Here is a 20877-nt window from a genome sequence, read left to right as displayed (position 1 = left end):
GTTCAGATGCATTTGGAAGGTCCGGTTACGTGCAATGTGTGTGGGAAAGTGTTTAAAAACCCCGAATCGTTACGTGGACATACGCTCATACATAAAGGAATTATATACACGTGTCAAATATGCGGAAAAACTTCTAGAGTCAAATCGGAGCACCACAGACATGTGAAAACACACACAGGTAACTTTCGCTAATGTTTGTAACATATTTATCACATTGATACTTGTCATTTCAGATCCGGAAGCTCGGAAGGTAATGTGCACATTGTGTGGGAAACGAGTGCGAGATCTGAAGAAACATACACAGTCCCACACTGGGGAACGCCCGCATAGTTGTACTTTTTGCAAGAAAGGATTTACGAGCCCATACGCCCTAAAAATACACACAAGGCAACACACGAATGAAAGACCGTTTATATGTGAATACTGCAGTATGGGCTTCCCGCAGAAAGTATCTCTGACGACTCATCTCAAATCTAAGCATAACGTTATGTCTAAATGAATCGTTGTTGTGTTGGTTCGTACAGGGTGTCTTTGAAATATCCACGTTTCAATATACATTCCAAACGTCAGCAGGTCTGGGGACTAAAAAAGTTTACTTGCAATAATAAATCGTATTGTGTTGTCTATTTCATTTTTAATGATGATTAACAGTTTTAGATTCGTTAGTTGAAGATTAAAAGATAGGTGTTAATTAATTTATACAAATATTTCAAAGATACTCATGGGTATAAGTAAATAGATTATATTAATTTGTCCTGTTTTAATATATTAAATGTTTTTTAAATTTTTGATTGGCGTTGTTTGACTTAATCCACTCAAAACACAAGGTTTATTTACTACACTATTACATATTAAAAAAAAAATGTGAGAAAAAAGTTTGGGGACCTCTGGCTTTGATCACACATCATGGAGAAAACAAACTTATGGCGACTGTGTAGACAAGTGACAGAGAGAGAGAGAAAGTTTGTGTACTATTTTTCTCTCTCTCGCACAGGCACGTTATTGGCTAATGCAACTCCCTCGTCAAAGAGTAAGAATTATATACTCTTTGCCCTCGTGATATGCAAATAAAATTAAGAGAGCGAGAACTATTGCTCTTTCTCTCTACAGCGTGTACACGTTTTAACGTGGCGCTTCCTCCATGTAGCTCTAAAAAGTTTGAGTTCTAAGCAGTGCTGCCATCTAGTCATGTCATAATTCCCAAACTCTTTAATTTTGAAATTTAAATTCCAACGTTTCAGTTTCAAACCACAGAATTTACATGTTTCAAACGAAATGCCTTTTTATCGTAGGTTTGTTTTTTTATAAAAGTTTTTTAGTAGGAAAACTGAATGTGGCACCAATTCATACTTGGCATTATTTAGCTGTAAGGTAAGTATAATATATACAATTAAATATATGATTACTTGTTTCTAAAAATAATACTTGTTTTGACGTAAGAGACGGTTAGAATTTAAATTTGTATTATTTTTAGTTATAATAAAGATGAAACGTAGACGAAATCGGAGAAATCGCAAAGGTCGTGGAAGGAAATCTCCATCACATGAAGTGGTGCGAGCATGTTTTAATGATGACTCTTTGAACAGAAGTAAACCTATTAGTCCCTTAGAACTATTTACACCAGTAAAGAATCCCAATGCACAAAGAAATAACACGGAATCATTTGAGGATGAGTTATCACCAATATGGGCTACTCCTGTAAATAATAGTTGTAGTATGACTGGACCAGAGAGAAATAAATACGGTTCGATTTTTTCTTCAAATTTATTCCAACAAAATTCTACGCCGATAGAGAAATCGAATCAAGACGATAGTATAGTGCATAATTTAAGAGAGAGAAAAGAAAACGTAAATGATACCAGTTCGGTCCTGGATATACGAAATAATCTGGACCTTCTAGAACCTCCAAAATTAGGTCTGAATTTGAATTTATATGAAAGTCCATCGTCGGAAAAGGTTGGTTTTCTCATCAGTAATATTCAGTAAAGTAAAGCTTATACTTATTAACTTTGTAGGTTCTTCATAACAAAACCAGCCCGAGCAGTTTGAAAATTCTGACAAGAATATTCAGTAAAAGACATTCTTTGACTTATTCTAGGTTAAATATCATTAGATCATCAGTGGACGGTGTAGAGTTAGTTAAAGGTGGAATATGTGAGAAACTACTGACTATACTGATGAAGTACACCAGAATTTCTAAGGTGATGAACTTATGTACTCGGCTAGGGGTTTATTTGAAAAATGTAAGTACTCACGTAATATATTTTCGGCTGTGCATTGTTTTTCCTATCGTTTTAGAGCGTGTCTTTAATGTGCGACGTTTACAATGAAAGTTCAATGCTACAATGTTCTGGGAAACCCATTTGTAAGTGTGACGGGTACAGAGAAGATATTGCCAGACTTAACGTGAAAATGGAGGAGCTAACCGAAGAAATTAGACTTGTTAAATCACGATTGGAAAAAGAAAAATCTAACGCGGATAGCATGGAAATGCTGCGTAAAGAACTGAATGAGGTAATTTTAATCCTATTTATTTTTAATATTTTTTTTTATATTTTTAATTTTATTCGATAATAATAATTATTTATAGATGAAGGAGGCTTTATTTCAGTTTAAGGAACAATTTAATTGTTTAAAATACACACCAATGGCACCTATTCAAATGCCTTGTTTGCCACCTCCACCACCACCGCCGCCGCCACCACCTCCACCGCCACCACCACTATTATCAACAGCAGTTTCTAATCCACTGAAGATTTCGAAGGAAAGCAAAACCAAAACTCCTACTGACAATTCTAGGCCTGTAATATCACTGGATGATATTTTGAAAGTAAAACTTAAGAAAACATCGGTAAGTATGTAACTCCGTACTGGGATTATTAAAAATTCCTTACTTGCACGCATATGACATGAAACTAAACGCCTAAGCTGGAAACTAATACTTCTGGTCATTCGACACCTCAAGATTTTCAGACGCTTCAAATTTTTGAATATTTGAAAACGTTTTTAGGATCGTCCTAACGCTTTAACGACGTCACGTCGCCTCTTCAAGCCTGCGATCACATCGGACGTGTTCAGACAGGTGAAGCTACGACCATCGTCATGCCCCTCCCGCCGAGGCAGTTCAGACGCGGGGCCTCCCCTGGCCTCCACCAGCCCCCGCTCGAGCCTCCGCAGGTTACTAATAAACGACGATTCACTGTTTAGGTTCAAACGATTGCGAAAAGTTGGTGGGTACAGTTTCGATTCCGTTCACAGGGGAAATTTCGTCATTAAAAGAGAGAGAAACGGCAGCTGAAAGGGTGGTCACGGGCCAGAATTTTATAGATCTAATTTTATTTTATCGTACTGTTAATTTTAAGGGTCTTTTATAACGGGTGCTGCAATATATTGTTTTAATATTTCTCGACCGAGTGATTTTTGACAGAGTTGTGTGTATTTTATGTATTTCGTTCGTTTTTAATTATTATTATTATTATTTCTATTATTGTGTGAAAAATGAATCTCGAACTAATAAAAGTATGTTATTTATTACTTTTTAATAATATCTACTCGCGCAGACATGAACAGCCCTTAATCCAAGCATCACCAATATTAAAATTCGTTGTGGGTACACATGCTGCAAGTGACCCATTTTTAAGTACAACGTCAATAGCGCCATCCTGACGCCACCCGGGACGCAAAAAAAAGGTCGACGGCAGATTGGCGCCAAGGACCTGATACTTCTGCGAGTGACTCCACACCAAGACGACTCTCCAGGAAACACTCGCCCCAACGACACGTCTCTTTCACAAGCTTAGTTTTCAATAAAAATACTTTATTTTTATCGTTGAGCGAGTGTTTTATTTTGCTGTACAGCAAAAGCAACCTCATCGTTTACATGAACCATGATAAACCGTTACGTCTACTCTCGAGATAATGCGATCGCTGATTGGTTGAATTGAATTTTGTGAAAATCCCAGTTGATGAAAAAGAATGTTACGTTTTAATGTTGCCAACGTAAAGAAAATAAAATTAATGGTCACTGTTTAGGAGGAAAAATGAATATATGGGTCGTTTCAATGAACAATTCATTTTATTTCGAAATACTCGGGTATAAATAAAATTAAAAAAATGACAAAACAGACTTACATGATTGTCTTAACTGATTATGTCTTAATAATTCACTCTAGAAGATTAATCGGTCTATTTACAATCTAGTTTATCTTATCACGTCCCATAAACTTCGTAAAATGACGAGGGATTAAAAAACTTGCTCGTGAAAACTATATATTGGTTACGATATCAACATTTCTACATAATTTTTACAATCTTAAGTTTACGTTATACTTATTGTTTTACTTTTTTCATAGGCACAACAAAAGTAATCTTATATATAGCAGCGTGTTCCTACAGTTTGCAAAAGGGAAAACACGAAAATGGAATTTTTTATAAAAACGCCTGCTCGTCTTGAAACTACAATTCCAAGCACCAAATACGTGATTACAATTTTTTTAAATTTCAGGAAAATATTTGAAAATCGTTAAATATACACGAAATTCTGTTCTAAAGTAGTTCGTTTAGAGTTAAAGTTTTTTCACTTGAGATTGAAGTTTGAAGACAAGCAAACGTGTTTACAAAGAAAGACATTTTCCTATAAACTGAACAATAAAAATGTCTTCCCTATTGTGAAATCTATGCGAGAACACACTGTAGATATTCCAATAACCTTTTTTTTATATGTATATACACCACCAAATATATTGGCACAAAAAAATAAATACGCTTAATTCTTTACATGGTGATTCAAATAAATGATATATTTTTATAGAATTTCTTATACAGTTTGTCTAAGTATGAATCAATGCACAAATAACAGACTTTCCTCCACTCTAACACATATTTTCTATAAAATGGAGTTAGTTTGAAGCTCAAATTACTTTTTGTTGTAAAGAAATTTGTAATTTGCCACTTTTGAACATCGTAAATTACAAATTTCTTTACACCAAAAAGTGATTTGAGTTTCAAACTAAGTCCATTTCATAGAAAATCTGCATTAGAATGGAGGAAAGTCCGTTATTCGTGCATTAATTCATATTTAGACAAACTGTGTAACAAAAACGATAAAAATGTATTACCGGTTGCCTATTTGCTATAGAGCCCTCTTAAAGACTCAATGTGATCCGTTTAAAAGATTAGAGTAAATTTGAGGGCAAAATCAAGAGAGAAAGCTTCTCAACACCTGATAATTTTGAAATTATTTTCATTAAAATAACCTACTTTTCGTCAAGGCAATCATTTATTGGATTCACCCGTACAGGGTGTACCAATTTATAGACGTACAGGCCATTAAAAAACAAATGAAATTCAAATATTTTTCAGGTAAATAATTCCCAAGATCGCGAATATTTGCAAACTAACTTTCTTAAATCGTAAACTTGCTATGATTTTTTAAATCCCATTTTTTTTTTAATTATATTGGTAATATTTTCATAAGAAATTTACGATATTCTATCACCATTCATTCGGATTGCTCCATTTTTTTTAATATTAAAAATTATACAAAAAAAATCGTTCCTACATCGTTTGACTTCAGCACTTAAAAAAAATTATAGCAATCTCAGGATTTATTATTTTGGGGATATAAAATATTAAACTGTATAAAGGAAATGGCAGGCAATCTTCCAAATTTGAACAGATCTTGCAAAAAATATCATAAGCTTGTATAATTATTTTTTTTATTTGGGCTCACCCTGTAGGGTTACTGGTTGATCGAAAATCGTTTTTCATTGTAATTTTTTTGTTTCTCATCAAATTTCGATTTTAATAGAAGCTACGTTATTTGAAGCTGTTTCTACTAATGTATTCGATCTACTGATAGAATGCAGATCCGGGGGTAAAACGCCGTCAGCAATTTTGACCCTCCTAAAAAAATTAATAATAGGCCTACTTTTTTAGTTTTTGTCGTCATTTTTGCAACCTTTGTGCTCTTTTAAACGAAAAAATATACTTATTTCACTGCATAAATTATCCGACTTTTGTTTTCATGTTGGTACAATTAACGTATGTCGAAAATTATCGTTAAACGATTTTATCTCGAAATCAGTTCGTTGTATCGATATCAAGCAAGTACATTGTCATTTAAAAACTGTCAAAAATCTTAAAAATGGCAATGAAAATTTAAAAAGTAGGCCTATACAGTTTTTTTGGGTTCTGGGCTCCAAAGTAGCTATCGGTAAATTGAATACATTAAAAGAAGAGTTTGAACTATCAAAACATGTATAACATGTAAAAAAAAATGTATATAAACTTGTGACGTCATTTTTACAAGTCCAAGAAATTACCCACCATATCCTGGACACCCTGTATAATAAAAAATGCTGGAACTTCATTTACTTTTTATTTATTACACTAACGGCCTGCACCACTACGAATTGGGACACCCTGTATATGGAAAAATGTTAATCTTCATATTTTTAGTTACATTATTGCTTCTTTAACAGAACTATTAAAAAGTAACAGATTTTTGGTGTGTTGTAGTAAATCTACAAGTATCTTATATTTACAAAATAGCAACCCCAATCTGAATGGCATATTAGTAACTTTTCTCGAAGGCACTTGTCCTGTAGACGATGAAATTCTGACCATATTTCACATTTGACAAAAAAAAACCTTTGAAATACGTTGTGAAATTTTTTAAATTTATCTCGCATATGCCACTCACTTCAAGATTTCAGCGAAAAGCGTCACTATAAACACATCACGATAGGCAACATTTACGTGTACGGACTGGCAAATCAACCGGGAAAGAACATGTCAGTATAAATCTAGGGTTTAAATAAATTAAATACGTTGCTAGAATTATTTACATTTAAAAATAAATTAGAAGTATAAATTAAATTGGCTTATAGAGGAGGGTGGTTACGTATTTTTTCCGATACCTGTGCGTGGCGCTCAAGACCATCACGCCGTCCTTTATCGATAACGCGTACAGGTGATTTAACATCACGTGGTTCGGTTCTGGCAGTAGGGTAGGCTCACACTGAAAAAAAAGGTTTCAGACTACGAAACAATAACAAGGTTAATATTCACCGATAAGGGTGTGTCTTTATTTAATATAACTTGTAACAGGTGTGGGGGTAGAATCGGGGGCCCGCTGGTTTTCTCCCAAGGTTTGTTTATGGGCACTTCCTGTCCGAATTCTTTTTGGGAGTCGTCCTTGTGACTCTCGCTGTCCTTCGCCAACGCTTGAAATACCTAAGTAGAAAAGTTGCCGAGGAAACGTTATAAAACAGAAAACTCTTTCTTACCTCAAAATCAGACTGTTTCACAGTAATGAGATTTTTTTTTTCACCATCCTCGTCAACTATTTTACTAGTGGGATCATTCTTCCACTCACCATCTACATAATATTTATACTTGTGTTCACCTTCAGGTAAGTCAATAATTGTCACGAAATCCCCGTGACTTTTTACCATTGGTATTGTCTGCCAATTTGTAAAAGTCCCACTAATATACACATTCCTTCCGCCTCCTTCCCATCGAAATACTGTGGGAGTCTTCGACTCTGTTGCATTTCGTAACTGTGATCCCTCAGAAACTTGAACAAAAATAAAAACATGAACAATTATAAATAAATATTCATTCCCTAATTTGTATATGACTCATTTAGCAGTATCGAAAGATTTAGGTGAGATTTTAAAATACCTGTATTTGCCCTTGGTCTGCTGGGTTCATAAGCAACTGGAGGTTTTGTGAAATAAGGGACCTCATCTTCATGGGAACCTTGGGGCTGGATTCTACTCTCTGATTTTCTATCAAAAATAAACGCCTGGCCCTCTTTGGATGGAGACGATGGTGCAGTATCACTAGATTTTTGCCTTTCCCTGTGCACGACGCTGCTCCCTGCATTACCCATTTTAATTAATTAAAAATATAAACATTGTCTTTGGGAAACAAAATTGTAACACATGGGGAATTTCTTGTTTTGTGGACCGTTTTTTGGCACACAAATCAGGTGATGTTGGTATAATTGTTGGTACCATCGCTGTCACTTATGTCACACTATTTAAGGTACCATCGGTTTTATAAAGTTTGTTCCTGGAGTAGTCCAAAATACTTTCCAACGATCAGACACATGCTCATTCTGTTATAATGCTTACATAATGTTCAAAGTTCATTGTATCGAATCAAATGCGATTGCTTCTGACTACTGGAAATTGTTTCTAATACAACAAAGCTATAAATTGCTATCAGTCCATACATTATCTCATGAAAATTTGATAGTCGGCAAAACATTAACAAAAACGATTAACTGGAATGTGTTGCCACAAACTAGAATCAAATCTGAGCAGCAATCTAATAAAAATGCTGTTAATTTGTGTCAGAGCAGATGATCTGATTTTGTTTATTTATTTAACAATTTGCTATGGATCATAAAATTCACAGATTGATTGAGGTTCCAAGATTAGAATCTCAACTTTGTTAGAGGCTGTTCGCACGTATCTTACTGATGATCTAGCTTTATTGCATGTTAATTCTATCAACTATCAGAACCTGATTTAAAAAAGTTGCTCTTATTCGGGCAATAGAACTGAACAAACCTATTCGTTTCCCAAAGAACGCTACTTTGAACTTATGTGTTGGTACCACTGTTGTTCTAACTGCGCCATCTTCTAAAATTTGCCAGCGTCATCAGAATCAGCCACTATTTTATGCGCCGGAATCGTTGGATTCAGTGAAATTTTCATTAGCTCGTTATTTAAAGGCTGGTTGAATCTGTAGCAGCAAATGGTCGAAAAGTAAGTACTATAAATAATTATACCGCTCGTTAATTCTGTCCTTAACATTTTACTTCCGATAAATGGTTTAATCAATAAATTGGATTTGGGAAACCTTGCCGATTATTTTTTATAATTGGATAAATGGGTTTATAAATGCATGTGTGCCGACTCGACGATTTTGTTGATGCAAAGTTGAGCAATACTGAATATCAGAGGTTCTTATATGAAATAACTTGTGTTAAAGCATCGATTTTTTAAACAATTGCACGTTGTTTATGGATCTTTTAATCCTCTAACAGAAAAATGCGAGACAACGACAAAGAATCCCCATTCTCGGATATTAAAAGGAGTAGAAGCAGAAGTGCTTCGAATAGTAGTGCGGAAGACAGGAAAAGTAGGAGCCGCAGCAGATCAAGTTTGTCTAGGTAAGCATTCCCACTTACTAGTAAATTGCAGAACTTTAAATATATTTAATATCTAGGTCACGTTCGAGAAGCCGTAGTAGTGAAGTTGATGGGTACAGATTACACATTGCTGACATTGGAGACGATGTCAGGAGATCAGATTTAGAGAAGGTGTTTTCGCCTTACGGTTCACTTAAGGAAGTGTGGATGACGAATAGTACCCCTTGCTTTGGCTTCGCTGTTTTTAAAGATAAGAAAGCAGCTGCTTCTGCCTTAAAAGGCACTGATGGAGTGTAAGGGGTATAGGGCGTTCGTTGCAGGAATATTTCATGATTGTTTTTACATTTTAGTGAAATAAATGGCTCTAGAATCCGGGTAACTTATGCTAGGCCCCGAACCAGAGGTTCCGGAAGACGTTTCTACAACACTAATATGAGATGTTACCAGTGTGGGTACTCGGGACATTTCTATAGAGATTGCCCGGAAATCAACGGAGGCGGCGAGAAAAGGGACAGAGACCGGTAAAATTTCTTTCTTTTCTAATGTATTTTTTTTTTAGTTTTTTTATCTATTAAGGTAAGAAAACGCACGAAGTAATTTACTGACGTTTTCCAAGTTTAAACAGCGATTTAAAAAATGAAACTTTATACTCTTGTAAAGAACTTAAAATTCACCGTTGAAATGTTTCCGGGTCGGTAATATGATAATTTAAATCGATGAGGCATTGTTTCGATTTGAAATATGATGAATATTTTATTTGAAAGAACGATTGTCATAAAATGTGTATTATGCTCGTGCAAACACTATGGAAGTTTCGTATAAGTTAAAAACTTTTCAAGTATTGCAAATCCCGATGGTACATATAACGGTTTTTTTATCTAATCAGGTAGTTTAGGAACAATACGAGCAGTTGACTTTTCAGCTTAACGAGGTTCTCATAATGTAGTAATTTTATCAATTAATGTAACGACAGGAAATACGAATGGACGCACTTACCTGAATATCCGGAAGAACTTGCACGGTTCTCTCTTGGCAAAGTGAGCAAAAATGGGTTGTTCTGCGCCATATTCTTTACGCTGTTTATGATTTTTCACTTATCACTATCACTTATCTGTTATTATTTAATTAGATGTATTAAAAACCGATTATCAAGAAATACTCGATGATTCTGTAATTTTTACTCGATCTTGATTGTTTTTGATTTATACCAAGTCGACTAGCGTTGATAATAACGTACACAAATAAGTACTTAGTATAATGTTTTTAGAAAACTCCAGTGTTATTTAACAAGATATCCATGTATGTGTAAACATACGTTTCGGTGATAAAAGGTCACCAGAAATGTTGTTTACCAGCAAGTACAATACTGTTTTTATTATTTGATAACTGGTTGTTAGGATTCAAACCATTCTGTTTTTATCTTTGAAATTTGTTGTGTCATGTCCTTCACATCCAATTTTATCAATTATTTGCCGTACACGGCGTTTTTTATCTAGTAAAACAATACTCCTGTAATTATACTTTTTGTTTACTGCTACACTTTTGCTTAATATACTGTTTAGTCATTTCCTGCAGGAAGCGGGTACCAAGCATTAAAGTGCTCGTTGTGCCTATTAAAATTGTTTAAATAAAATTAATTACCTAATTAATGCAACTGAAGCACTCAAACTTTAACAATTCTGTTTTCTAAATATTTTATGTTAAAAAAATTCACATAATTCTATAGAAAATTTTTTCTGGTTAGAATTTGATTGTCATATCTCATCAGGTGGATTGTTATTGCATAGTACACCTAAACTAGGTCAATATCAGAGGTCATTAACACTGGGATTCACAAATTACTCGCTTTTAAAAAATAATTAACAGTTTTTATTAAATCTACGACATTTTCCATAATTCAAACTTATTTTACCTGATAAATTGATAACAATATTGGTAGAGGACTTTGAGGCGATAAAACTGATTGTAACTTTTTTTAATCTAAAAATTGGTAACTTTAAATTTTAATAATAAATTGTAACACGCAAAAAGTGCTGCAATGTATGAAATTGCAAAATTTTGGAGCTGATTTTTGTTACGAATCCGTAAACATAAAACAGGTTCCTAAGTATTGCGTATACCGACACCAGAACAGGCGTGGCACTTTACGATAAAAGAATAACGGAAACGATGAACGAAAGTGCTGAAATTCATTGCGTAAATCGCGATCTGTTTCAACTTGGTAAACGGGATAGAAAAAAAGTTAATTTGCCACGACGAGTTTATAGATGTGTTGATAATACGAAGTGCTTCATAAGTTTATTTTCCGTTTATTACCTAATTGTTGTTTTGTGATTTGTCAGGCACATGGTTGTTTATTTATATGGTTTGGTTAAACAGTATTATATGGATTTGTATGATGGTGGTTGACCCCATATGAATCGTTGACTTGGCGTGGACATTAATAGCTTATAGCGGAAAAAAATTGTTGGTTGAATTATGGGTTGATTGTTGGGTACATATTTTTAGTTACGGTCGGTCTAGAGGCCACAGGGATAGAGACAGAGAGTACTACCGCGAAAGGGAGCACGGCGGGAGGAGGTCGTACAGGTCCAACCGCAACAACCGCTACGAAGAGTACCGCCCCAGGCGTAGCGGCAGCGACAGGAGGAGGCACCGTTACTGATCCGTTGGGATCGGGATGTAACGGAAATCTGTACAGGCAATTTTTCCCATGTGTATTACTTAGTTTTTTAGGTGCCTGATGAATATTTTTATTGGTAGTAGTGACAGCATAATGTTCTTAATTTTATCCGATTGCAGCTGTTTGTATATTTCTCAAAATTTTTTGTATTTGTAATAATGGTACAAAACTGCATGCGTACGATACCACCGCACACAATTTTAGGTGGGGCGTCTTTAATATATACAGCGTGAACCAAGAATGATTTTTTACATCTAGCAGCCTTCTAGATATATTTGAACTGGCTATGATTTTTGTTTGTGAGCAGTTTTTCAGAAAATTGGCAATGTAGCTTTAACGAGCACTCAGTATCTCATATTTCATCAATTTATTGTGCTGACTAATCGTTTCAATTTCAATTCATACTTAAAGTTCTCAATTTATTTAGGGTCTGTTTCGGATTAAAGATCTAGGAGGCGTTGGAAATGCCTGAATGTGATGACAGTAATATGTTAAAGGGTATTTGCCAGTAACCGTCGCATGTCGATTATAAAGTAACTCTTAAAATTTCATTATTTACCAGGTTCCACAGGGAGTGAAAGCGATTGGTTAATTTTATTAGGAATAGGATAGGCATTCCCTATACCCCCTAGATTTTTAAATTAATTAAGACAATTCATCGTAACTCATTTTTTTGCAAACAATGTCATTTCCATCCTCCAGAATTTCTTATTTTTTTTATTTTTATTGCACGGGTAACGTTTGTAAGTTAAACGTTCGACTCCACTTCAATTTGTGTGTCGTGTATTTAGATTAAGAACATGCGAAATTTAAGGGTTTTTTTTTTATTTACTACTATACCTTGATCTGAAAGTACAAATAAAATGTTACATACAATTCTTTAGTGCTGTACAAGATGTAAGGGTTTAAAAGGGGGTGTGTTCATTATTTTCTCTAATCTAAACGTCTGAATTTGCCAGTAAATAAACTAAGTTTGTAGGATTTTTCTTGTTTACGGCAAAAAAACTGCCCTAAAGCGAAAAAAAAGTAATGCTCAACGACGTGTGGCATACAATTTTTTTAATTAAGGATATTATGTAAAACGGTGTAGTTCGATTGGAACAAAAGTCTCCAGTCTTGTTACACGGTTATATTACCGCAGAAAAGTTTGTATTAGTTAGTCGATTCAACTCGCCGTATTTAGATAGAGAATTTGCCGTTCCTTTTGTATGACTAGGTATGTTTACCTAATGTTTAATATTTTTACTGTGTGTCACTTTGGTGTCGTTTTTCAGAATCAAGACCAAATAAATTTTTAGATTTAAAGGTGTTACGAGGTGTTTTTTTTATTTCCCGAACGTCCCCCGAAATAAATTTGATTAAAATGTCGATACAAATAAACTGGAAATTAATGAACTCAAAACAAATTTACAAGTTACTAAAATGTCAAGAAAAAAAAAATTATTGCATTATATTTTGAATTACCTTATTTTGCCCGAAAATATAAAATCGTCAATATGAAATTTCATATTCCTCAATTTGGACCATTTCCTCCCTAGAACTAGGGAAAAGTTCCTAAATCTGGCATCACTGTATTGGGTTATAAATAAAGTTAGTGTTAGTCAATCAACAAATATACCGAAAATTTGCTTCGTATATCCTTTTATAAAATACCAAATTATTTATAAAAAGGTAGGTAAAAGTTTTTGTGTGTCCAAGCATATGCAAAAATGAGGTTATGTAAACATGATCTCGCTAAAAATGAGGTTAGGTAAACATTTCAATATAAAGATTCGGTTATATCCTTTATTTTAAAAATTAGGTAATCCTTGAATTTTCAAATTAAAAAAAAAAATTTCTGCACGTGCAGAAGTGAGGTTATGAAAATTATGTGATTCATACAAATTTCAATATAATGAAGTATTTCAAAATTTCTTCAAATGTTCTTAAATACTGAAGTATTTACAAGTTACTGAAATGTCTCAAAAAACGGATTAATGCATTGATTTATTAAATTTTGAATTTCCTTATTTTGCCCGAAAATACAAAATCCATACATATAAAATTTCCTATTCCCCAAATCTGGACCATTTCCTCCCTAGAACTAGGGAAAAGTCCCTAAATCTGGCATCACTGTATTGGGTTTTAAATGAGGTTAGGTTAATAGATCAACAAATATATTGAAAGTTTGCTTCATATATACTTTTATAAAATACAAAAATATTTATAAAGAGGCAAGTAGGAGTTTGCGTGTATATGCAAAAACATATGCAAAAGTGAGGTTTTGTAGACAGACCTCACTAAAATGAGGTTAGGGAAACATTTCAATAAAGATTCGGTTATATCCTTTATTTTAAGAATTAGGTAATAATATAATAATGCTTGAATTTTGAAATTAAAAAAAAAACGATAATTTTCTGCATGTGCAGGAGTGAGGTTATGAAAATTATGTGATTAATACAAATTTCAATATATTTAATTAATAAAGTATTTCGAAATTTCTTCAAATATTCTTTCAAATACTGAAGTATTTACAAAAGAATTGAAATCAAAATACCAATTTCATTGTTGAATTAAGGTAAATAAGGAAAGGAATCAAACACGTAATTCAAGTTTTTCCGTATTTTATTACATATAAAACTTTATCTGTACAAATATAACAAAATATATCCTAACTCTAAAAAATAAGAAATAAATAGTCGAGGAAAACAATAATACTTTTTAATAGGGAAAATATATATACATATTAGTATAACTAAGATTTTCTTATTGGCAAGAAAATTGTACATTTAGAAGGAGAGGTGCTGGTTTGTTAGGGGAACACTATCGTCTAGTAGGCGATGGACCTTCTTCTAATTTTCTCCATACCACCTGGAACGACAAAAATTTTAACTGGAAGAATTTTTCATACATTAAAAGATGGCTATGACGTCAATATTGACAAAATCGAGTAAGTATACCAATATGACGACTAAGATTTACACCACAATTTAGTTTGAAAAGACTAGACTAGACTGCCCAAAAATTGAACTCACGACAGTCCTCAATTTATCTATAATTTTTATGAAAAAAATGCTGAAATTTACTATAACTATAAAATTTTGCAATAAATTAAAACAAAGTAAAAGTAAACCATAAAAGAAATAATTTCGATGAATACCGTTTACCAATAGTCGCAATTGTCGGTGTTTATCATAAAAGTAAAAAAACTGACGCTTGCCTACAAATTTTGACGTTTGTATACCGATCGACGCCCTCAGATCGCATTTATCATATCATATCAGAAAGAAAGAAAAAGATCCAATATCATCTACATCTTTCTCATATCGGTAAGTCGCTGACTGCGCCACTTTTTTTTAGAATCAAACGAAAGAGTGCTTTGAGGTTTTGAAATATTATATCGGTAAGTCGTTGATTGTTTTTTTTTTTGAGGTCTGTATAAAGCCCATGAGTTCAACAAAATTCCTTTTTTGGAGTGCCCTTAGATCTGGCGGCTTCGAATGTGCTGCCCTCTGGCCTAACTTTCCCTAAAATTGCAATGTCAGCATCTACTAATATGATTATTAGATTTTAAATTCTTTGAATTCGATCTACAACTGCAATGGCCATTATTTCAAAAATGATATCTAATTAAAATACTTTTTATACTACTTAGCCATGTATTTATTTATTTGAATTTTGACCTAATCATAATTATTCTGAAGGCTGATTGGTGAATTAGTCACCTGACAATCAATACTTGTTTGTTAAAAGTTATTTAATTTTTTTTCATGCATGTTATAAGAACACTTGAAGTACATATTAAAAGGATTTACATTTTATACAATAAAAATGATTCGTTTGAGTATTCCGCTGTTTTCAAGACAATAATTTCCGACACTGGGAAGAAGAGACTATTGTGCTATTGTTGTTAAAAACTTACATTACACATCTCGCGAACGAGCGCCTTCTCTCCATCATCCATGTCCTGGGAGGTCGTGTCCGACATGTTCTCTCCTCGTTCGGGCATGCGGCCCTCTCTCTCCAACTGTTCTCGAACTTCGAGAACCTGGAGGGCCCGCACGACGGCTTCCGGACGGCCGCTCAGCGCGCCCACCACGCCGTTGTCCTGGGGGACTGCTATGGACGGGTCGCCCGTGCTGGAGGCGATCTGATTGATTTTGTGGGTGAGCGAGCGCTTGTCGTCTTCCAGCTGCTTGACGCGCTGCTCCAGGTTCCGCACGTACTGCATTATTTGGTCTGTAAAAACAAGTTGGCAAATATTTTTGTTTGTTATAGCATCGTTTTTATAGTAAATATAATTTTAACGTAAGAGAGGCAGCCAACCTTAGATTGATGGACCGAAAATAGTATTTTCGAGTCATTTGAATTTATGGGTTATTTTCTACAAGAAAAGTCTGAAAAGCCGTTGCTGTTTTCACACCCATACTTTAAACAGTTCCCTTTCAAATTGATTTAGACCAGAATCAGATAAAACGAATTAGGAACCTGTGTTATGGTAATGGGGTAGAGGTGACCGGCCATAAGTTCAACGGTCCCAAAGCTATGCTATTTATAAAATACGAACAGTTATTTTTTATCAGAAATTCTACTTTGATGTGATACAGAGCTTAATGGGGCAATGATGTTTTATAAAGTACTACTGACTTAATTATGCTGGAAGATTAGCAAATCCGCTAAGTTATTCGTAAGATGAATTTGGATTCGACATTTTATTTTCAACGCGCTGTTTTGCAAAACCAACAGAACAGTGAAACAAGATGGAACGTCAAAATTATAATTCGAACCATGACACTACTTATTATTGCAACTTCATAAAAATTGCACACATATTTAACATTTCTGTAAAAATAAGATACTTACAACTTTCCCATAAATTATCTACATATTAACACACTTCTCTAACATAACGTCAAATTCCAAAATAGGTATTTAGAGAAAATAACAAATGGTTAAGACTGGAAAGTCTGTTTTTGCAATATACCTAGACTTTCTCTTTCTTTTTTTGCGAGATGAGTTATCTTCAACAACATCTGCAGTATATCTCTTCAATTTGAAACTTAATAAATATTTTTTTTACTCGCAGAATGGAATGTTTTTAATTTGTAATACAATCCTCCAGTTTTTATATTTTAGTATTCTGAAATTTGAAAAAAAAAATTATTATTAGACAGTTCAGTTGGCAAATTTAAGTGTTTTTTTCACTTTTTTTTTTACTGTACACGAAAATCTAGACGACCTGTCGGAAAATTAGTCATTTTACGTTGTAGGCAATTAAATTACCTACAATTTAAGGTATCTACAGTCAAATTTCACCAATTTGTTAACTGTAAAATAAAGGTTGAACGTGGAAAAATCAGTTTTTCGAAAATTGCGCATTATTATTGCAAAAATCGATGGATGTTGATGAAATTTATGGAAGAGACGGTCAATCCAAAGATCAACATGTGTGCCAAAAACCGATTCGATTGACTGTGAAATTGTTGCTCCAGGTATTTGTTAATTAATTTCATTCGTTTTTTTGCAACTAGTTATTTAATTACTAAACGTTAACTTTAGACGTTAACATCGTAGATATTGATTCTAATTGATTCAAAGAAACGTATCGAAAAAGAAAAATTTCAAAAAGTTGAAATTAAGTAGCCCTTAGCCCTTTTACCACACAGAGTCAGGCAAAAGCCGCTCGGGAATTCGCTCTTTTCGCATTAAATAGAGCTTCCTTACAGCAATTTTAAAAAACGAGAAATCATCTACGCCTCTTTGTTCTCAATATAGCTTTATTTTTATAACGTTAATTGTTAATCAACTATTGGACGTATCAGACCGAGATTTTAGAGACAATTAAAGAAAGGGTTAAACTTTTATTTTCAGAAAGTTTTATCATGTAACAAACGCGCTAGTAGCAGTAAAAGTTGACGTTAATGAACATCATACACGCGGGAGAAGGATCAACAGGCCCGCGCATGCGCGTGAACGTCGCTCTCGTCGCGCGAGATGTTTTTGACTTGAACGTTTCAAATTCGGTTAGGTCGTCTATATTTTCGTGAACAGTAAAAAAATTGGAAAAACACGTCTACTAATAATTTTTTTAAGTTTTCAGATTTTATGTGCTAATTCGACTGAATTATATCTTGTGTTAACGATTCTTAAAAAGCTAATAAAATTTGATTACTGCGCGCCGGAATTGGCTCTTTGTTTGACGGACGTACCATTTAATATTCCCATAACACGAGTACATACATTTATTATACCAGCACTATACCATTTAAATTCCCACCGAACAATGGACGGGGAGTGGCCAACGAGAGTGAGGAACTGAATAAAAACAACATTAATTCGCATTGTCTCTACATATCCACTTCGAATCATCGTAATCAAGATAATAAGCAGCTATTAAAACAATACCTAATCACACTTTGCATATTTTAATATGTTAAACCGACCGAAGACCGTTCCTAGGTGTTGCAGGATACATGCAAAAGGTAATCGTAAGAGATTTCTAAATAATTACTATTTCCCATCACATATTCTCACCATTAACATTTCATTTCGAATGGTTATTCTCACGTGAAAGTGTTTCCATCAGCAGTCAGTCACTTTCATCTTTAACCTTATCGTGGATTTTAAACAATAATTTTCTTCTGCCGGCGAATAACAGTTTTCTAACGACGTACCATTGCGCAAAAAAACAAGTTCAAGATATTTATAGTTCATTTACTCTTCGAGTGCATATTTACGCTTCAGTGGACGACGATTTCAATATCACGAACGACATGGAGGAATGGAAGGCCGGGATTTGATTGAGGAAATACTTTAGACCGTAGAATCGAATTATTGGAATCTTTCGTGGTTGGAATTACGTGGATATAAAGCTAGAACATGCCTTTAAAAGTAGAAAAATATAGTTCTGCTACGTTCGTTTTTTATTTCGTTGTATTTGTTGCGAGGCTGAATTCGCTTACAGGAATTTATTTTCAATGGGCATACTAGATTTATTTTATTTTATTATTTATAAGTCGAAAATCTATTTAGTAAGTATCCACAAGCTGTTAACATTACAAATAAGTGAATGCCCTATAAAAATGTAGACGACTTAATACATTATTGCACTTAAAAAAGGACAATTTCATTTCCGGTGTTACTTAACCTAAGAACTGTAAATAATTATTATAACAGTGACTACCGTTAAAACTGGTGTTTGTTTGAAATGTGCAATGTAAATTCACAGTTCTAGTTTGATGAAAAATAGTTGTATTGACACGTTCACAAATTCTTACACGTAATTATGTGCATGTGTTTTACTATACATGCTCGACAAAATGAATTTAACTGTTCATCTACGTATTAATATAATTATTATAGTTAACGCTATTATAACGTTATGGTTCATACAAAACCAATCTAACGCACATATCAAATTTCACGTAAATAAAAAGACACATGTTTCGAGAAAGTGAAGGTAGAATACAATGTGTTAGTAACTTTAATTGATAGAGGCTATTAAATAAAGCTAAATTCTTTGGCTAGCGAGTGCTGAACGTAGCGTCGATTGAAAATTAATGTTCAAAAATCCATTTCGTAAAAATATATCAGTTGTTAGTGGTTCGTTATTGGTATTCACATTTCACTGAATTAATTAAGAAAAGGACATATTGTTTGCGCCAACTGAATACACAAACGCAAAAAGTGAAAATCCTTGGATTAAAAAATGTTTGAATTCATGCGTACTTTCACAAAGTGACAATCTATGACCCAGAATTATGTGAAACCAATGTAAAAACTATAAAAAGTAATCAATGTGAATAAATTTTGTAAACGATGTGTCATTAATTCAAATGAAAACATTTCCAATAGTTCGAACAACTATGTTGGTAGTGTTTACGTGTGAGTTATCGCTATGTTAACAACTAAGCAACTATTTAAAAAATGGTAGCTAATTATTTTTTAATTAACACTCGGAAGAATAATTTAAAACTGTTTACTTTGTTGTTTTTCACAGCTGAATCGGTGCAAAATGCGCTACAAACATAATTTCTTAAATACTGCTTTGAACGAGTAGAATTCTTAACAATTCTGACCTTTTTTAATAGCGGGTTAATATTAAAAATGCCTAATGCTTAATATTCTTGTCGCTGATGACGAGATATTGTCCACACACAAGCACCCATACACATTTTAAATGATTTTAGTAATATGTAGAGAAGAATTTATTAAAAAATTAATGAGCGCAATGGACATTTACAAACAAAATTTAAATAGAAGTTATAGCATTTACTTACGACTTAGGTACGACATTCCTACATTATTAGTCAGGTTGCAACTTTGCAGTTAAAATTATTTAGATATTGAGACGATGTAAATACAGCCATATCGTAGTAAAATATTTTTTCGTGTTCTGAGTGACCTTAGCATTAACGTATCTTTAGGATATTTAATGAACTAATTTCAATTTTAATCATGTCTAATATATTATTCGTACCTTTATTATACGATACATCCAAGGCTAGAGGATGTCGCAAGTCAACTATTAAATATTTGCGTAAATTTTTCTAAATATCTGTCTAATTTTCTAGTAGTGCTAATTATAAAATCGAAAAGGAGGATTTGGAAAGGTCAATCCTATTACAAATATTCTAAAACGCAGTACAAGAACGCTCGTGAGATGTTTTCATTAATTTTGTTGATGATAAGAAATCAACTCATATTTCTTTATTATTTTTTTCTCTTCTGTCAAGATATATGTCCACTACATTGGCTGAGACCTTTAGAAACGAACAGAACCTGTTTAAACCTTTGGAATGAGCTTATATCTCATGTCCCATATAAATCCATATTGTGTCAGTAGGTATCCACAAAGCACGTTTTGTGGTAGATTTCCAATTATTGTTGAAGATTGATCATTTATATGAAAGGCGAGTTAGTAATTGTTTAAGACAAACAAATTTTATTACCACCGGTAATAAGGCTACTCTCTAGTCATAAATATTTGTTTGTATTTCCTCATTGCGTGAGACAGCCGTGGCATACTTTCAGCGACATTTAAAAAAAA

General features: G+C 33.5%; 4 protein-coding genes across 6 annotated transcripts; 2 read left to right on the top strand and 2 right to left on the bottom strand.

Annotated features, from left to right (window-relative positions):
* Positions 1–3: 3 nt before the first annotated feature.
* Positions 4–745, top strand: LOC108916780 (gastrula zinc finger protein XlCGF26.1-like; the record flags this gene model as incomplete). The annotated part of the gene is made up of 2 exons (XM_018723078.1): positions 4–178; positions 234–745. Coding segments are annotated over 2 exons (441 nt in total), but the record flags the coding sequence as incomplete, so codon positions are not given.
* Positions 746–5075: 4330 nt separating this feature from the next.
* Positions 5076–11501, bottom strand: LOC108916782 (5'-AMP-activated protein kinase subunit beta-1-like). Of its 2 annotated transcripts, XM_018723080.1 has the most exons (5): positions 10163–11501; positions 7687–7884; positions 7290–7579; positions 7072–7236; positions 5076–7021 (listed from the first exon to the last, which is right to left on the bottom strand). In XM_018723080.1, the coding sequence occupies exons 1-5, from the start codon at positions 10230–10232 to the stop codon at positions 6875–6877; spliced, it is 870 nt and encodes a 289-aa protein (XP_018578596.1). In that variant the 5' UTR covers positions 10233–11501; the 3' UTR covers positions 5076–6874. The 2 variants fall into 2 exon arrangements, with proteins under 2 accessions (XP_018578596.1, XP_023312413.1); XM_023456645.1 differs by lacking the exon at positions 10163–11501 and having other exon boundaries at positions 7687–7958.
* On the top strand, positions 8638–13161 carry LOC108916783 (serine/arginine-rich splicing factor 7-like). Of its 2 annotated transcripts, none has more exons than XM_018723082.2 (5): positions 8638–8780; positions 9062–9187; positions 9244–9459; positions 9517–9687; positions 11509–11772. In XM_018723082.2, exons 1-5 carry the CDS (start codon positions 8770–8772, stop codon positions 11573–11575), a joined length of 591 nt encoding a protein of 196 aa, XP_018578598.1. In that variant the 5' UTR covers positions 8638–8769; the 3' UTR covers positions 11576–11772. The 2 variants fall into 2 exon arrangements, with proteins under 2 accessions (XP_018578598.1, XP_018578597.1); XM_018723081.1 differs by having other exon boundaries at positions 8640–8780; positions 11675–13161.
* A 1374-nt stretch (positions 13162–14535) lies between these two features.
* LOC108916781 (coiled-coil domain-containing protein 85C-like) lies at positions 14536–16068 on the bottom strand. The gene is made up of 2 exons (XM_018723079.1): positions 15751–16068; positions 14536–14699 (listed from the first exon to the last, which is right to left on the bottom strand). Exons 1-2 carry the CDS (start codon positions 16057–16059, stop codon positions 14652–14654), a joined length of 357 nt encoding a protein of 118 aa, XP_018578595.1. The 5' UTR covers positions 16060–16068; the 3' UTR covers positions 14536–14651.
* Between the last annotated feature and the right edge of the window lie 4809 nt (positions 16069–20877).

Source organism: Anoplophora glabripennis, unplaced genomic scaffold, assembly GCF_000390285.2.
Source record: "Anoplophora glabripennis isolate ALB-LARVAE unplaced genomic scaffold, Agla_2.0 scaffold2061, whole genome shotgun sequence".
In the NCBI taxonomy this organism is placed as follows: Eukaryota; Metazoa; Arthropoda; class Insecta; order Coleoptera; family Cerambycidae; genus Anoplophora; species Anoplophora glabripennis.
This window is presented reverse-complemented; position numbering and strand designations above follow the sequence as displayed.